Source organism: Pagrus pagrus, assembly GCF_965226575.1.
Source record: "Pagrus pagrus genome assembly, chromosome: 24".
Lineage (NCBI taxonomy): Eukaryota > Metazoa > Chordata > Actinopteri > Spariformes > Sparidae > Pagrus > Pagrus pagrus.
Genome location: NC_140206.1, coordinates 11,754,005 through 11,772,682, shown reverse-complemented (window position 1 = coordinate 11,772,682; position 18,678 = coordinate 11,754,005). Strand labels below are relative to the sequence as shown.

The following is an 18,678-nucleotide window of genomic DNA, read 5'->3' as shown; positions in this document are numbered from 1 at the left end:
TTAAATGTACAATAATTGCCTGGAGCCTGGAGCTTTCCCACCTCGTACACTGGTTGGTTATTCATTTTGTAAATGATTTAAAATCCCTAAAATTTATAATAAATAACACCAACCTAAAATCTCAAATTAATGTTATTATTGATATATTTTTTTAATTCTCAGCATTTAGCGGATGTTACACATTAATTTGAAAGTCTAAATCAGTGTACTTCCGGTGGTGACGCCGCTGACTTGACGCGTGTTTGAACGTGCGCCTCATATCTGAGATCTCCGGGGGGAACTACGCGCTACTGTGGCCGATGTGTCTGACGGAGCGGGGCACCACACGTCGGTCCAGGCTCACTGCTGCCGATTGGACTTTATATCTCATCATCTAAAATATCTTTGTTTGTTTCCTTCTGGATCAATAATCGGCCATTGATTTTGCATCATTGCTGTTGGAATGCGTCCATATAGGTAAGATTGATCTCTTTCTACTGCCTCAAACTACCTGAGACCTGGTTATAAATAGTAATAACTCATAACTATTTACATATATATTAGTCTACATATGTATACAGTAGATATGTTTCTGTGCGTGTGTGTGTGTGTGTGTGTGTGTGTGTGTGTGTGTGTGTGTGTGTGTGTGTGTGTGAGTGATCCAGTTGTGAGGATCAGGTGAGTCACACACACACACACCTGTTAATGGGATGAGAGACTGAGAACATATAATCCCTGCTTTGCTTTCTTCTTCTTTTGTCCTGCTGACTGAACCACTTCAGCGCTGACAGAACTTCATTTAGTTTTTGGTCAATTTTAAGAAGAAAAAAAAAAGTGAGGCGCATCATTCAGTATCCAAAAGAAATCAAGAGTTTGGGTTTTTAAAGTGCAGGATGAAGTTGCGTAACATCAGTAACGGATACAATACAGAAGTGATGGTTTCCCTGATTTATCCACAAGGAATACCCCCATTAGAAACAACCGTTTTCCTGCAGCTGCCTGGTGCTTCACCTGTCAGCACAGGAACTACTCATCCCTGACTTCCTGTCTACCCAGAATTCTCAGAGGCCCACCTACTCTCTCTCTGTTTTTCATTAAAGCTGTGAAGCAGATACAGATTGATGGAATAGGGGGTTACGTAAATCTGAATTATGTAATAATTTGCTAAGGACGTGTGTATATTGTAAATGGTTATAATGGATTGTTGTGTTAACAGCACTCAAATATTTTATTGTAAACTGAGTAAAGATATTTATATGAGATCATTTTTGTGTAGTTGCTCTTATATGTTGTCCCTCAACAGCAACAGGAGACTTTCCTTTTGTAGATGTTTTTGAGACAAAACCTTGGCAGACAGCAGCATTATTAAATTAATTATGCATAATCTAAACCAAACTGAGAGCAAAAAATGTTTTTGCATAATCTAGCAAACCTAACACCTGGTCACGTCTGATAAAAACCAGCACACTGCAGCTTCACTAAGCTTTTCCATATGAAGCATCAGTCCTACTGATGCTACTACAGCCATTTCCCTCAGGAGTCGGTGGAGACCAAAGTCAGAGCTAAAAGAAGAGCAAGTATTGGACTTAAAGTCACCAGATATCCAGAAACGTCACTCGAAATGAATGCTAATGTTGCTCCAGGTCTGCCACAGAGTACTTCATCACTTTAAATGTGGCAGATGAACTACATTAAGATCCCACTATATGAGCAGGGCTGTAGTTGGGGGCAACTCCACATAAACTCAGTTTAACTACTTTTTTAATTGAAACATTGAGTTTACTCACATTTTATGCATTTACCTTAACTTAACATTGGACAGTTTAGCCAGCGGACAATTAAAGTTTACCCACTTTTTTATTTTACCACCACAGCCCTGCATATGAGGCACCCGAATCAGTAACTGGTGGCCATTATCTTATATCATCAATCCAACTACCCAGCAGGCAGCATCACCACGACTTGCCACCGCAGTAACTGAAGCACCACTAGATGGCAGGACACAGAACAAACTGCAGGTTTAAAGGTGCAATATGTAAGAATTTAGTTAAAAACCGTTAGCATGCTAACCAGCTAACCCCAGCCCATCCCTATCTAAACTCCTGTGCTAGCGGTGTAAACACCAACACACATCTGGTCCTCGAGCTCCTGGTTTGGACCGTTAGCTGAATGGCTAATTGGGCTAACTAGCTAACGACAGCTACAGTAAGAGGCAGTTTGATGGTTACAGTGTTGATATGCTTAATTATTATGTTGAACAGATATCGAAGTTAGCATGCCGAAGTTAGCATGCTAACCAGCTAGCCTGTCCCGGTACAAAGCTCCCATGCTAGCGGTGTAATCACCAACATTTCCCCAGTGCTCCAGGCTCACAGTCTGGACTGCTAAGCTGCAAGGCTAAATGAGCTAACTAGCTACTGGCAGCTACAGTGAGCAGCATTTAGCGGTTACTCTGGTGATATGCTGCCCCCAGGCACGTGGCGGATTCTTACGTTTAGCACCTTTAAGTAATTAACTTAAGTATTTCCCTCTGGCGTCGCTTAATTCTTCTACTCCAGCCACCTTCAGAGGCAAATATTGTACTTGTACTAGATTCTACCTGATTTATTTGAAGGCTCAACACACGCAGCTGTTTTCACTTATTTCCTGATGACAGCTCATCTCAGGACTCTGACTTTCATCTCCCCCTCCGTCCTCGTTCTCTCTTCTCTGCACCTGTTGGGGTGAACACAAACACAAGCTACATTACACAACGTCTATACAGCCTCAACTCCATTGTTGCACCCGCAAATAGCTTGTAGTTCATGGAAACATTCAAAGAACAACAAAAGAGGGAAAACATGGAGCGTAAAAATCAATTGCAAATGTTTTTTTGCCCGTAATGATGGCACTGCAATGACGAACAGGTCATCATCGATTTTCCACCCGCTCCTCTAATAACCAGTTTGCCGTGACGCAGTTCAACAGGAGCAGTTGGTGTTTTCAGTGATTTCTAAACAGGAGGCACCCTGCTGTCAGACAGATTGTCTGTAATTACAATCCTCTCCGAGTGGAGCCATGTGTGCACTGCATGTGTGTGTGCGAGAGGAAGACGCAGAACAAGAAAGAGAGACAGACGGAGCGAAATGTGACGAAAAAAGGTGAATGATTTCAAAGAGAAACCTTCAGATGGCCATTTCCCCTCACCCTGACGCACACACACACTGTACAAACACACCAGCAGAGGCCAGGCCGAGTCGTGGCGGCCGCTTAAGGTTGAGATTGATGTGTGAAAATTTAATGACGATCAAAATTCATGAGCTTTTTATTGGACAATCATCCACTTGCTTCTCCTTGCACCCCCATTTATACAACTCAAACTGTAGGAACACACCAGTTCAAAGCAAGCCTACCAAATGATCCCTCATATGTTTATAGGTGAATTAGAATTACAATAAAAAGCACAAATCAGCGTGCGTTTCTTCTTCTAGCCACCATCTTGACCTCACCATAACAACCCCCCCTCCTTCTTCAACACATACACAGGTCCTTAAGCAGGCTTTTGGTTCTATCCTTAGCCCTTCCCCTCCTGCCTGTCCTCTCCTCTCTCCATCCGCCCCCCCCCTCCCTCTCCGGTGCGCCCGATTACCGACTGCCATTTTACCCTGCGAGCCAGAGAGCCAGGGTCTCCGCTGTGCATCTTAGTGTATGACTCAATAGTGCTGACTCTTGGTCTGACTGGAACGGATTCCCCTCCAGCTTCTTTTTTTAACACCTCTTTGGACCATGTTTCCTAAATATGTGAGTAGTGCACCTGATAGATGGATAGATGTAGACTGGTAAACTGTTCTTAAGTTCTCATGTCAGGATTTAAAAAGTCTTAAACTGGTGAATAGTGGTAAAAGATGGTTTTTACTTGACATTATAGTTATAAAGGTTCGACATTCGACGTGTAGTGACGATGTATTACAACAATAACGTGCTGAAAATGCAGATTATTGTCTCTTAAAGGAGCGCTACGTAGTTTTGGCATTTTAATCAGAAGAGTTTTGTTTATATGTGGCGGACCCTGCCACCTTTCTAGCTTTAAACAAAGAGTTTGTATTATTACATCATTAATATGGTAAATTCTGAGTTTGAATTTCTTCTCCAAAACTACATAGTGCCCCTTTAAATCTTAATATCAACAAGGAATGTAAATCAGGCTAATATTTCTGTAATTAATGAGCGTATCCCTGAATATAAATGTATGTTTTCAGGTTTGTGTTCAGGCCTCAGCAGGAGACCGTAAGTGAAAGCCGAGTTCTTTATATTCTAAGTGCAGGCCGACTTTCATAATATTATGTCATCACACTGTCGGTCTTTTGTAATAACGTGACAATAAATAGCTTAATCTGTCCTCGCCACGCACTTCAAATGTATTATTTGAAAGGATTATCTCAATCAAAGCTAGCCAGAAAGAGCTTCAGGAACTATTTCTTTGTGCGTTGTCACCTTGGAAAACAACGATTTGCTGCCATGGCTCATTTCAAAATCATGTGTTTTAACAATCGTTTAAATTGTTGCGTCTCCTTGAAAGGAAAAGTCAAATGCGCAGGATGATATTTTAGGTGTGAAGTGGTTAAAAGGACAGAGCTGAAGAGGGATTAAGAAGCAGAGCATCACGTTGGGGGCAGTGATCTGTCCTGCGGTCTAGCCTCATGCGACTTAAAAGCCTGCTAAGCCTGCTGATAACATTCTCCTTCTCGCATGGGTTACTGAAAGTCAGCCCAGTAACCAGTATTGATGTCATCTCCTGTGCTGGTTCAGGGTGTTAATATTGCTTCTCATATCAGGGATCACATCATTGGTTATGCTTCTATTAGCATGTGTGTCCATACACTTATCCATCCAAACCAAATGCAAAAGTATTGAGGGGAATTATATACACTGTATGAGATGCAAACTGTTCAGAAGCAGGACAGAAACTTTTCACGTCCTCTCCAAATAGGATTTCTGGATGTGTGTTAGGCTGCTCCTCTAAATATAGCAGGCTGTGGGAAGCTCAGTCTTTAACATGTACAGTATATAGATGTACATGTTGCTGTAGTTGATATTTTTTTTACATTATGTGGCTGTTTTCTGATAAAAATTGGTGCTAGTCCATGGATTTTTTGTCCCAACATTGAATAAATTAAGCAGAGGTCTTCTGTCAGTTTTTAGGCATGTTGTCTTCTCAGTGCAGGAAATAATGCAGGAGAGCAGCACTTTCAGGTTTGTCATATGTCAAGCCATTTACTTTGAACTTTACAGGTTCGATTTGGAAATTATTATGTAAGCAGCGCTTTCCCTGTTGTAGCCAAATGACACATGTAACACCCTTATGTGTCAGGTAGTCCTGTTAATGTATGTCCTGTCCTGAATCCTCAGACAAACACCCTGATTAGCAGTCGTGACGTTGCGAGTGTGATTAGAAAGTGCGAACAGAAAAACGAAAAGGCAGTTGTCAAGGCATTCAGTAGATAAAACACTCGAGCGCGGTCTTAATGTGAATATATTTGAACGACTACTTTATATTTTGATCGTGTTGCACGTTTGTGTGCTTCCCTCAGGTGTGTGTGAGATCGCAGCATGGAATCAGTCCTGGCAGAGATGTGGGACCCCCGCCCCCCATCTAAACATGCCTCGCCCCACCCCCAGCCACCCCCTTTATACTCACGCCTCGCCCATGTGACCACAGCCACCCCGGCCAAGCGGATCACCTTCTATAAAAGCGGCGACAGCCAGTTCGGGGGCGTCAGGATGGCGGTCCACAAGCGCAGCTTCAAATGCTTTGACGCCCTGCTGGACGACCTTTCCCAAAAGGTTAGTGTGACAGGTCTCAGAGCACTGACGTGGAGGTTCCCGTTGATGCTGACTGTGTAGATGCAGCTGTACTGCACTTTAACCTTTTTCAAGAGAATTTGCCGTTTCCTTCCTCTGCTTTTTACCTGCTGAGAGACATTCATCCTTTTTGTTTGGGTAAAACATTCTCATTCAAAACTATTTAAATTTCCAGGCTTGGTTAAAATTGTCATCTAGGGACATCATTACATCATTCCTGTCATTCCTGTATCTGTGTTTAGGATTCAAAAGACTGCCTGTATCTAAGATAATAACAGTATTAACATCAGTGTTAGCTTCTCCAACAGACAAACATCAGTGTTAGCTTCTCGAACAAGCTGACATCAGTGTTAGCTTCTCCAACAGGCTAAGATGAAATTTGATCACATTGGTAGTTATATACAGCTGGATGAAGATGTATATAAAGTTTGTGCGCATATGCTTATGTGTCCATGTACAGGTGCCCCTGCCATTTGGCGTGCGCACAGTGACCACTCCCCGTGGCACCCACGCCATCAAACACCTGGAGCAGCTCCAAGATGGCGCCTGCTACCTCTGCTCTGACCGGCGGCAGGCTAAGCCAGTCAACATGGAGATAGCCGGCAAACGCCAAAACATGTGGTTCCAGCACAGCCACAAGCCCCATCGGCCTGAAACCTTGTCTGCAACACCGCCCGGCCATATTCCTTACAGGCAGCGACGGATCCTGCTGGTGAAGAACAGCGAGCCGGGGATGAGGAGGAGCGTGGTGCTTAGCAGGAGGTCAGCCAGGAGCCTGAGGGCCTTTCTTGATGAGGTGTCCGAGGTGATGCAGTTTCATGTCCGCAAACTCTACACCGCGGAGGGACGCAGGGTAGGATGTCTTCTGTTTTTGAATGCATGGAGGGGTTTGTATAATAAATGACACCCTGTGTAGTGGAAACTTCTGACACTGTGATTTGTTTCCAGATTGACAGCGTGCAAAGCCTGATGACTTGTCCTGGTGTGCTGGTGTGCGTCGGCCGGGAGGCCTTCAGTCCAATGCTGGTACACTTTATCAGGAAGAGCTCAGAGGAAAAACTGCCTTGTCTGGGCACCAAGTCACCTAGTCTTGGCCCCAGGACGCCTGGAAATGGGGCTCGATCCCCTGCTACTCAAGGTGGAAGATCCCCACCTCATGGAGCTCAGTCCAGAGCCAGCCAGTACAGTGAAGGGCACGAAAGCAAGAAAAATGGTACGTTTTCAACAAAAGCACATGTTCTTTGATAAACACTATTAGGAGAGTACATACCCAATACATGAGTACTTAAAGGACTCAGAAACAGTGCAACTCAGGTTATATTTATGTTTGCTTTTCTTCTCTTAATTCAGTTAACTTTGGTCTGGAAACCAAAAAAAGCATCATCCACCCTCGCTCAGACTCCTCAAACCGCTCCGCCCGTTTCTCCTTGTCTTCAGAGAAGTCATACAGCAACGGCGTCAGCGCCTATTCCCAGGCCAGACCGGGTATTTCCAACGAAGACATTGAAAAGCGTGTCCTGGTCAACAAAGATGGCAGCCTCTCAGTAGAGATGAGGGTGCGTTTTCGCCTACAGAATGACGAGTCCCTCCAGTGGTCTACGCAAATTAAGAAATCCCCATCTCTGACCAATGATTGTTGCCCATTGAGCCAGGCCCCACCCCATTACCTGCAGCAGGCTCAATCAGAGAGCTGCTCCGACCCTGATTCCACATCCTTCGACCCAGAAGGCGTGGAGGCACTGCAGCAGGTTTCAGACGGGAGCCACTGCCCCTGCTGCTACCATAGACAAGAACAGCAGTACGACTTGTGGGAAAACCCAGCACACAGCCACAAACACCATCCTGTCCCTCCCCAACATACATCCAGGCAAACCCACACTGTGATGAGACACACACACTCCTCGAGCTCTTCCTCGTCAGGCAACTCCAGGAGGGTGGTGCGCTGTCGAGCGCGACTCTCCAATTGCGGAGGAGGCTCAGGTTCAGAGCAGAGCCAACTGGTCCAAGAGGAGATGTGTGTTACTGAGCAAGTTGAGCGCAGAGTTAAGGTGGAGCAGGATGGAGACACCCATGTGAAGGTGTGCAGAGTAAGCAGATGCTGCAGCCGCAGTGAAGTAGTTGCCATGGATAGCAACCTACGACCACTTAGCCGGAAGTCAGTAGAGGATGAGCTAATGGTGGAAGAAGGGGGCGAACGTCCACTGTCTACAGTCAGCAGCTCCTCTCATGTCCTGCAATCACTGAAAGAGGACCAGGATGATGACTTGCCACCAAGCGCCTCACAATGCAGTCATCGCAATGAACCGTCTCCATCCCAAACATCTGAGATTCACCAGGATGACAAACCAGCAAGCAACATGTCTGCTTGTTCAGGTCACTCTACCAAACACACCGATCAAAAGGACTGGGAAGAGAAAGGAAGCAGGGCAGTATCGGCAGCCTCTTCCTGTCACTGTGGAGCAGCCACCCCACATTCAACAGCTGGAGCAGAGGAGGTGGACAGAGCTGCCAGCTCCAAAATGAGCAGAGCCTCCTGCAGGTCCAGCAAAGCCAAGATCCCAACCTCAGAGGAAGAGGGAGCTGCAGATGATGAGGACGAAGAGATAAAGAGGGTTGTTAGTGGCTTGTCTGGTTGCACAGGACTTTCAGGAGGCTCCAGTGTGTGTCATAACTGTGGAGGCTGCAAACGTGGGGTCAACTCTGTTTCCAGTAGTAGAGCATCACAGAGGTCCCAACATTCCCCCCGAGCTTCTCCGAAGCCTGTCACGCCTCTCTCCAACCAAGAGAACGCCAGTAATGGCAGCGATGACGATGGCTCGGATGGTTCTGCCGAGTCAACACAATCCAACAAGACCAACCTCACTGACCATGGCCGCATTTCTGCGATATCAAATGTCCAGGAGGGCAGAGCATCTAGTGCTATGTCTGGGACATCAGATCTTGAGGCAATGGGAAAAGAAGAAGAAAGGGCTCCTAGCGTGGCCTCAGCCATAAGTCACAAGTCCAATAGATCACACAAGTCTGGCTGTAGTGGAATCACTGCTGTTCTAGGGCAAAAAGAGGAGGAGAGAAGCCCCAGTGCCATGTCGGCCAAGTCTCACAAATCCACCTGCAGCGGCACAGGTGAGGTTCCAAGAGAGGAAGCAGAGGGAGAGAACGCTGTAGAGAGAGCATTGAGCTCTTTGTCAGCCAAATCTGGTGCTTCTTCCAAGACCAATGCTTCAGTCAAGTTAGGTATTAAGGTCGCCACCCCAACTGATGACACAGCTGTGGAAGAGGATGACGCAGACAAAAGAGCTCCCAGTGCCCTCTCTGTTAAGTCCAATGTGTCCGTCAAGTCCAGCAAGTCAAAAAGACCTGATAGTGCCATGTCTGCTAAATCAGCTAAGTCAGCTAAATCAAATGTGTCAGCAAAGTCCGGCACATCTCAGAAGTCCACTTGCAGTCATTGTGTGAAAGCAGTTTCTCCAGACGCTAATGTAGCTGATGAGCCTGTTGTGGAAGCAACAGGACAGGAAGAGGTAATGGAGGTAGAGGAGAGAGCAGTGAGTGCCATGTCAGCCAAGTCCCATCTGTCTGCCAAGTCAAATAAATCCAATAAGTCCAGCAAAGCTTCGGAAAGGTCACTCTCTCCCCGATCAGAACCTGGAGGAGATCAAGAGAAAAGGGCAACGAGTCAAATGTCTAGCAGGTCAGTTAAATCTAAGTCTTCAAAGTCATGCAATGAAACTGCAGCATCACCAAGCTTAAAGGTAGCTGAGGAAAAAGAAAATGAGGAAAATGAAGAGAGGGCAGCCAGTGCAGCATCCTCTAAATCTCATAAATCTGACTGTAATGAGAATGCAGAAGCAAGTTCTGAAACAGGGGACAATAGAGGAGAAGGTGACGCAAATTCAGGAGTGACTTCTCCGGCCACAGAACCAACAAAGACGGAGGTGGAGGTCAGAACCCCCAGCGCCATGTCAGGAAAATCGCACATGTCTGCCAAGTCCTCCAAGTCCCAGAAGTCAAACCGAACCACAGCGTCTCCAAGTCCAAATGAAACCGATGGTCCTTCTGTTGAGATAAATGAAGGAGAGCAGCAAAATCTAGAGCGAGGTGCGAGTGCCTTGTCTGTAAAGTCAAAATCTTCTCACAAGTCAAATTCTAGCAAGAAATCCGGACCACCAAATCCAAATGTTGTCACCATTAACATAACAGAAGGCGCTGACGAGGAAGGAAATGATACAACAGAGAGAGCACCGAGCGCTGCATCGGCTAAATCAGGCAAATCTCACGTTTCATCTGCCTCGTCACACAAGTCCAATTGTAACGGAGCAGCTGATGCAGACAAGGAGGTTGCAGAAGACAATGCACCAAGCACTAAATCTTCTAAACGCTCTCATGGTCAAACTCTCTCCCCCAGGAGGTCCCCACAGACCCAGTCACCCAAAGCTCCAGCTACACCCCCCAGCACTCCACAATCACTTGGGCAACAGTTGTTGCCTGGCCCTGCCGCTGGAGACACGAGAGGACCCAGTGCCTTGTCAGTTCACTCCATAAAGTCATCCAAATCTGGCAAATCCAAATGTTGCTGTGGAGCCGCTTCAGCAAAGAAAGAGAAGGAAGAAGAGGAGAAAAGGGAAGATAATGAGGAAGCTTCTGAGCCGGCTACAAGCATCCTGTCAACCTCAACCAAAAGAACTAGGAGAGAATCAGGAGGCACCGAGCAACCACTTAGTCGAAACTCCTCAGGGTCAGTCTCCCTTGGGTTGCCGGAAGACCAAGAAACAGCTGACTCAGACAGTGGCAAGTCCAGTGCTTCTTTTCACGTAAGCGCTGAGCGGAAGTCCCAAGTTAAGAATCCTGATATCCCCAAAAGCAACTTGGAGGGAAGAGGGTCTGCCATGTCTCAAACGTCCAACAACAATGGCAGTAAGAGCACTTTGTCTCACAATCTTCCGGCAGTCGATATCCCGACTATCGAAACACCAGGAGAAGAAGTTGGGGAGCAAAAAACAGTGAGAGCAGCCAGTGCAATTTCATCAAGAAGCAGCAGGTCTCACAAGTCTTGTCGCAACTGTGGCGTCAGAGCAGGGGCTCAAACGCTTGACATTAAGCCTAAAGAGCGACATGCTAGTACGAGCCCCACCAAAGCGGGAATTGACCTCGAAACAGGAAGTGTGAAGTCCGCTTCAACGACAAAAGCTAGCGACAAGACCTCATCAGCAGGTGCTAAAGTTCGCAGCAAATCAAGTGCTAGCATTAAAAGTGCTAATGTGACCAAAGCAACTGCTGGAGATTCGGGAAATAATGACTCTGAAAACCAGGCTGTCAGTACACCAGCTAGTGAGGCCAAAGAGAAACTACATGGCACAGACTACAAGGCCAAATCAAGCCCCTGTCTGCTACCCAGCTCCAGACCATGCAGCAAAGTGGAGACATGCAGTGACAGCACTCTGTCTCACTCTCTGTCTGCCGCTGACCTGCTGAAGGAAGTCTTAGCTGCGACCCGTCCACACAGCCGACATTCGAAGGCCAGCAGAAACAGCGACAAGCCCAGGAGTGAGAAAAGTCGCAGAAGCAGGCACCAGTTGGATCAGGAGGAGCTGAGACTGACGCCTGCCTGTCTGCCCAACGCTTCCCCCAATGAGGTCGTCAGTGACTGGCTGCGGAGCATTCCTGCTGACAGCAGCGTGCTCGCACTGGGTGATGAGCTGCACGAGGAAGAGGAGGAGAAGGCAGTGGAGGAGAAATCTGGAGAAGAGGCAGCAAAGGAGGAGGAGAGTCCTGAAGATGAGAAAGTGGAGGATGAGGAGGAGAAAGTTGAGGCTGAGGAGGAAAAGACGGAGGAAGCTGAAGGCGATGCAGCAGAAGAGGAGAAGAGTGCAGATCCAGCTCCAGGTGATGCGGAGGGGACCGGTCCTTGCCCCATGTTGAGGGACGAGTCTCTGCCCAGGAACTGGCACTCTTCAGCTGCAGTGATGAAAGTCCTGCTGAGCTCTTCTACGGGTCGATGTCAGAGCATGCCGGAGGTGAGCCAGTGACTTAACGTAAATGACCTAATGTCTTTGTGATCGTGTAACAAAATCTATCAAATGCTATCAAGGTTCAGGCTTTCCTTTCTGTGTCTTGAAGATGAAAGTATTTAGGCGGCATTTGACTACAAAAAAAACTAAAAGAACAGCTTCAAGCCAGGTTTAAGAAAAACAATAGCCAGGAGGCTAACGTTACAACTCATGCTCCGACCCAAGAGGTAGCTAGCATCAGTGAAGGAGCTGCCGCCACCTGTGAGAAAGAGGATGATGTTGATAATAGCAAAGACGTTTATGTAGGAGAGAGTACATGCATGCTCAGACTTAGTGAGGGCCCATTCATTGGACTTCCTGAAGGCAGGCCTGTCCGTACACTGGTAACCGGTACTCTTCAAGAATTAACGATGAAATAGAGTGACTTATGTGACCATGAGGACAATTTATGTTTGTAATATAATCTCTTTTCTCTGCTGTCGTCTATAGGTGTCTCCAGTTTACGGTCGTAGACTAAGCACATCAGCCAGGGGCTTCTTGGACTGTTTGGCACAGCTCCAGCTCATTGATCCCGGCTGCAACCAACAGAAGGACCGCAACCAGCGGTACGAGGAAATTATGTCCATCCTTCAATCCCTCTGGCTCACTGAGCCCAGGGACTTTAATGCCAAGGAGGCAAAGGAGGTTGGAAAAGATCAGGTGACTCCGCCGAGGTCCTCATCCGGGGTGGATATGAGCAGTGGCTCTGGCGGATCAGGGAAGGAGAATGGGAATCAAGGTGGAGATGAAACAGAGCAAAACAAAGCAAATGAGGCCGGATCTTTACAAGAGGATGAAGCAGTGGAGAAGGTTGGAGAAGAGGAGGAGAAAGCTGAGGCAGAACAACAGGAAGCTAAGACAGACTTGGCAGAGGCACAGGTGCAGAGTGAAGAACAAAGTACACTTCCTCCGAGTCTGGACAGCCCCAAAGCCACTGAGACCCCCTCATCATCGGACAAGAGCTCGGCTAACGACAGCTCCAAATCCCCCACCGATAACGAACGAGAGACGCCGGAGGACTCCAGCTCAGGCACGCCACCGACTGTCCTGCGAGCACCTTTGTCAAAAAAACTATCCCAAGACCCTGATCCGGTGTGGATCATGCACCTCCTGAAGAAGCTGGAGAAACAGTTCATGAGCCACTACGTCGATGCCATGGCAGAGTTCAAAGTTCGCTGGGACCTAGACGACAGCCTCATCCTGAACACCATGATGTCTGAGCTGAGGGAGGAGGTGAGCCGGCGCATCCAGAGCAGCATTGAGCGCGAGATGAGGAAGATTCAGAGTCGTGCCGGCAGATTGGGGAGGTCGCCTCAGCCACCGAAAGGACGGAACCTCTCCGGGGACTCCACCATGACCGAGAAGAGGCGTCAAATGCTGAGGGTAAGTCCACCACAAATACAGATTTTTACGTCTACTGCTGCTTGAAAGGCAGAAAGATCATGTTTGGTTTATTTTTCAGGTCATGAAGAACCAGTCATTGAAAACGGCTGACTCTCTCAGCGACGGAGAGACGATAGGTGACTTCAGCGACCAGCGAAGCGAGGACGAGTACTGCCCCTGCGATGCCTGTGTCCGCAAGAAATTGGCCGCCCGGCCTTTCAAGACAAACCCACTGGCAGCCGAAGCACCAGTGATGATGGAGTTTGACCTCCTGAAGATACTGCAGCTGAAAAAAAGCCCAGCGCCTGCAGTTGCTCCACCAACACCTGTGGAGGAGGAAGCTGATACCTTGTTTGAGGAAAAGGAAGTGAGGAGTTTAGAGGTGTTGCAGGAGGAAGAGGAGGAGGATGAAACTAAAGAGGATATCAGAGCTGCTATTGTTTTAGAAGAGACGATCCCAGAGGAAGATGAGGAGGACATAGAGGAGGAAAAAGAGGAAAGCAGTGTGGGCGATGAGGAGCAGAATGAAGGAGAAACAGGTGGTGAGGAAGCCGGGGAAGAGGAGACATCTGAAAATGGAGAGGAGGAGGAAGAGGAGGCACATTGCCAATGCCAGTGTGCAAGAGTTGAGGAGGAAGAAGAGGGAGAGGGGGAAACAGCAGAAGGAGAAGATGCTGAGGAAACTAGTGACAACACAGGTGAGGATGAGGCAGCAGGTGATGAAGAGAAAGAGGGTGAGAGCCCAGAGGATGAAGGGGAAACAGAGGACAACGAGGGGGAGACAACTACTGGGGAAGAGGAAGAAGAGAGTGACAAGGAGACAGTAAGAGAAGTAACAGCAGGTGGAGGAGAGACCAGTGAAAATGGTGGAGGTGAGGAGGAGGAGGAGGAAGCAGAGGGGGAAGAGTGCGAGGTGGCTGAATTTAAGCCTGAAGAAGAAGAAGAAGAAGAAGAAGAAGAAGAAGAAGAAGAAGAAACAACCGGCAAAGAAAGCGGAGAAGAAGAGCCGTCTGGGGAAACGGAGGATGACGATGCTGCAAAAGACACAGCAAACGAAGAATCCACACCAGTGGAGGAGCTCGCAGAGGGAAACGTCAGCGCTTCGGCAGAGGATGAAGATGAAGAGGACGATGGCACCGGAGAGGGGGAGTCGAATGAAGATGCACAGGGAGGAGAGAGTGAAGAGCAGGAGAGGGAGACATCAGAAGAGGAAACAGCCTCACCACAGGTAGGACGAGTCGAATACAACATGGTAGACTTTTTAAAAAATAACTGAAATAATCAACATCCATCCATCCATTTTGCGTAACCGTTTAAGTTACTGAGAAAAAAATTTACCCATGTGAGTAAGTTACAGTTACTAATAAAAATATAGGGGATTACATTTGAATATATTGTCTTAGTTAGGAGCCTATATGTAGAATATCACATTCATTCTGTTGCTTTACGTCTTTTTCGTCATGTAGGAGTGTCCACAGTCAGCCGAATCTTTATTGCACGGTTCAAAACGTTTGATAGAAAAGTGATCAAATGTAATGTAATATTTTTGACAGGGTAACTAGTAATCTATTACATTTCAAAAGTAACCTTCCCAACTCTGATAGACGATGACCATAACTGCAAAAATAAAGCCGAGGTTCTGAGAAAGCTTTAAATATCGACAAATAAACTTTTTCAACAAGGTACAGAGCAAATTTGATTTGATAATGTAATGACACTTATTTACCTCGTTTGATGCAAAGCTTTTTTAAAAAAAGACGATAGGGTCACATAAGGGAATGTTCCTCCATTCTAGTTATGAAATACCTATTTAAGCACCACCGACTGTATTTTTAACCATCTCTGAGTACCTGAACATGACTGCCGGGTTGAAGTGTACCTTACTGTACCTTAAAGAGGAATCTGACCTACTGAAGCCCTAACCACTAAGTCTAAGCCTGTGGGAAAAGATAATCCAGCTATCCAATTAGACAGACTGGACAAATCTGTTTTGTTTGGGAGCAACGCAGCACTTCTGCTGTTATTGTCAGCAACAAACTGTTGGTCAAAAGCTCACATCTTTTTTTTAAATTAAACATTCAGTTTTCACTGCAGCCTTCCAGCAACTAATTTGGTTTCCAACCATTAATTTAGCTCTTGCTGTGTAATTACTGACACTTAACTGCCCCAGTAGTACCCAATTTAGTTAATTACGACCACTCAGAGATAATTTACTGTTGTCTTGTTTAACCCTCGGGGCCAGGGGGTGACCGAGGGAGAGGAGGCCGACGCCGAAGACTCAGACACCGACTGCAAACGTCCAAGTGACACCAGTGCTGATGAATCGGGACGTGGAGTCACTGAAAACGAGGAGGAGAAAGAGAGTGGAGTCGAGGAGGAGGCCGTGGAGGAGGATGAGGAAGAGGTGACCAAAAGCAAAAAGGAGGACTGCGCTCTCCTCCATCAGTTCACCAGGACCTCCGTGGAGTCTCAGCCCGGCTCCTTAGAGGACATCGACACAGAATTGCACCATAACCCTGTGAACTCCATAGAAGTGCCCAAAATGGCCGCTGAAGATGTGTCCACCGGCGGTGGTGCGGGCCAGAGGAGGAGCCGGTCGCCAGGTAGGGTCAAACGGCGCAAACCCAAGGAGTGTGACGTGGAGCTGGATGACATTTAACTCTCGCAGACACCAAACTGTGGATTCAGAGACAGAGACTCTCATAAACCCTTCACGGGTGCAATTATGTCGGGTAAAAACCTGTCACCGAAAACACTTGAAGCACTTTATCGCTCCAGATCTGGTGTAGTTGGAGTCACGTGTAGATTATCGAAACTTGAAATCACCACCTTATCCTATTTAATTATGTTTGTAACGGTTATATCTTTATTTTTTTAAGTTAATTGTATGTATGAAGGGGTGTATATTTCTCTTCTGTATATGTATGAATAAGATAAATTATGACACCTCAGTTTGTGTTCAGTGGACCACAGGTTTAATAATTTATTGACTCATATAGCCATTAATATATGAAGTACCTCAGAGATATGTTAGATGTTAACGCTGGGTTTATATATCAGCTCAGTTATTATTATTTTGGTCTCATGCTGTATCCTCAGGGGTTTGTACAGCCAGTTTGCTTTTAAAAGGACATCTCCTCACTAGTAGGCTACTTAGGCTCACTACCTGCTTAAATCTGTAGTCTTTAAAGTAGACTTCTGTTTAGATCTACTAACACTCTGTGATGTAACCTGATTACCTTAAAGGAATAGTTTGTTATTTAGTTATTCTCAGTTAGGTGACAGGATTGAAACCATGTTCATGTTCAAGGTGCAATATATTAAGATTTAGCCACTTGTTCAATTCATACTCCAAAAATAACTGTTACTTCAGTTAGCTGTGCAGCTAGCTGGACTGCTAGGGGACTCTTGGTGTCTACACCGCTAGCACAGGTGCTTTGTACCGCTGGGAAAAAGAGGTTTTCAGGCCCAGGGCTAGCTGGTTAACATACTAACTTCATTTGATACCTTTTAGATGTTTTAAACTAAAATTAGTACATATTACACCTTTAAATAAGAAGCTTAAGCCAGAGCTAAGCTAACCATCTCAGGCTTTAGCCTCATATTTAGCATACAGTCTTGAAAAGTATGAATCTTATCTAAGTCTTTGCCAGAAAGTTAAGTAATCACAAAAAAAACAACATCAATTTATTTCAAATCACAAACTGTATCTTACTAGTATTATTGTGTATTGTTTGAATATTAACATTTAAAATGTGTTTTTCCTCTAAACATGCTAATGTGTAAACTCATTAACTTTACCTCATTATATCTATGTAGCCCAATTACTGTGATCATTTACTGTATGTACATTTCTTTAACAGGATTCCAGTTGAAAAACTTGCACAAACGAGCACAATGTGACCACGTATCCGTGTGTGTCCGACACACAAAAGCAAATGCCGGGAGGCAAACATCTGAATTTCAGGTTGATGTAAACCTTTCTCTGCTGCTTCAAGTCGAGAGCTTTTCTTAGGTGCGTGTTACAAGCTGTAGATTCAGGTGGGGTTTGCATAACCAGCCATGTGGAACAACAGCGTGAAGCATGTTACTGATGCCTTACTGTATCCATGGTTATATGAAGGGGGAGATCACGGTTAAGTGGCTGTCTTTTGTTTCCTGACATCTTGTCTCTCTGAGTGGCTCTCCAGCAGATCAGAGAGTCTGTTAAAGAGGTTGGATCAAAGCTGCTCTTTTAATATGCTGGAAAAATATACTTTCTACGACCCGAAGGAGTATTTTCTCACATTTAACCCAAATCAAGCTGAGTGAGCTGGGCTCCGGGCTTACTCCCTAACTGTACTTTTCATGGTCAGGACAGTGTGAACGAGGCAGGTGTATCTCTTATTGTTTAGTGTGACTAAAGCCTCGTATTTGTGGTACCAAGAGGGTGTGTGTGTGTCTGTGTGCGTGTGTGTGTGTCTGTGTGCCTATGCTGCTATTGGTCTGTTTGGCTGTCCATCATTCTGTGACATCACCAAGTGAACATCATGTACCTAAAGGCAATGAATATATGAATGTAATCACGTTGATATAAATAAAATAAATGCACTTGATTATCATGTTATTTCACTGACCTCGAGTTGTATCTTGCTAAGAAGATACTGTTTTTTTTTTTTTTAGTTAGATGAGAAGATACGTCTGTACGCTAAATATGAAGCTAAAGCCAAATGACAGTTAGCTTAGCTTGGCACAAAGACTGGAAGTAGGGGGAAACAACTTAAGCTAGCTGTTTCCTCCTGCTTCCACTCCTTGTGCTAGTTAAGCTAAGCTAATAAGCTCCTGTCTTTAGCTTCATAACATGTTTAGCATACAGACTCACTAAGGACGATAGCATATTTTTCCAAAATGTTGGCTGTTCTTCTTTTATGTGTACAGGCAGTTAGCTTAGCCTAGCATAGAACTAAGGGGAAAAAATCTGCCGACCCATAATTTGTTGTGTTTAAATTTCTCTTAAGTATGAATTCAACAAACATGATAGGCCTACAGCAGACAGAGCTAGGCTAGCTCTTTCCACCTGCTTCAAGTCTTTATGCTAAGCTAAGCTATTTGCCTGCTGGCTTTAGCCTCTAAATTAGCATACAAACATAAGAGTGGTACCAATGTCCTCATCTAACTCTCAGCTATTATGTGAATAATAATCGGTCTCTAGGTGGCAAACAATACCACTTTTCTTTCTTTATTTTCTTTTTTTAAAAAACAAATTCAGAGGTGTTCATCTCAATACTGAGCATTACGTGCTAATGCTCTCTGATCCAGATCTGATGTGCACTTGACCTTCCGGGGCTGCCGTTGCTCTGTGCTCCCCTGCTGCGTTCGGCTGCGCTCCAAAGTTGTCTGAAAAGCTGCTCAACTGCTCTCAAGATGCACCAGCGTCACGCTAATCCAG

The 18,678-nt window shown here is 45.8% G+C and overlaps 1 protein-coding gene across 1 annotated transcript; it reads left to right on the top strand.

The window, feature by feature from the left end:
• Window positions 1-375: 375 nt before the first annotated feature.
• On the top strand, window positions 376-17,856 carry rp1l1a (rp1 like 1a). The gene is made up of 8 exons (XM_084347274.1): window positions 376-456; window positions 5,550-5,802; window positions 6,281-6,673; window positions 6,769-7,033; window positions 7,171-11,834; window positions 12,318-13,250; window positions 13,330-14,478; window positions 15,493-17,856. Exons 2-8 carry the CDS (start codon window positions 5,569-5,571, stop codon window positions 15,907-15,909), a joined length of 8,055 nt encoding a protein of 2,684 aa, XP_084203400.1. The 5' UTR covers window positions 376-456; window positions 5,550-5,568; the 3' UTR covers window positions 15,910-17,856.
• Window positions 17,857-18,678: the final 822 nt, after the last annotated feature.

Bases quoted from the DNA above. Each gene is read 5' to 3' on its own strand.
- rp1l1a (XM_084347274.1), top strand. From the start codon at position 5,569: ATGGAATCAGTCCTGGCAGAGATGTGGGACCCCCGCCCCCCATCTAAA. The intron at 7,034-7,170 runs GTACGTTTTCAA...CTCTTAATTCAG, and splicing joins GCACGAAAGCAAGAAAAATG to TTAACTTTGGTCTGGAAACC. The intron at 11,835-12,317 runs GTGAGCCAGTGA...TGTCGTCTATAG, and splicing joins GATGTCAGAGCATGCCGGAG to GTGTCTCCAGTTTACGGTCG.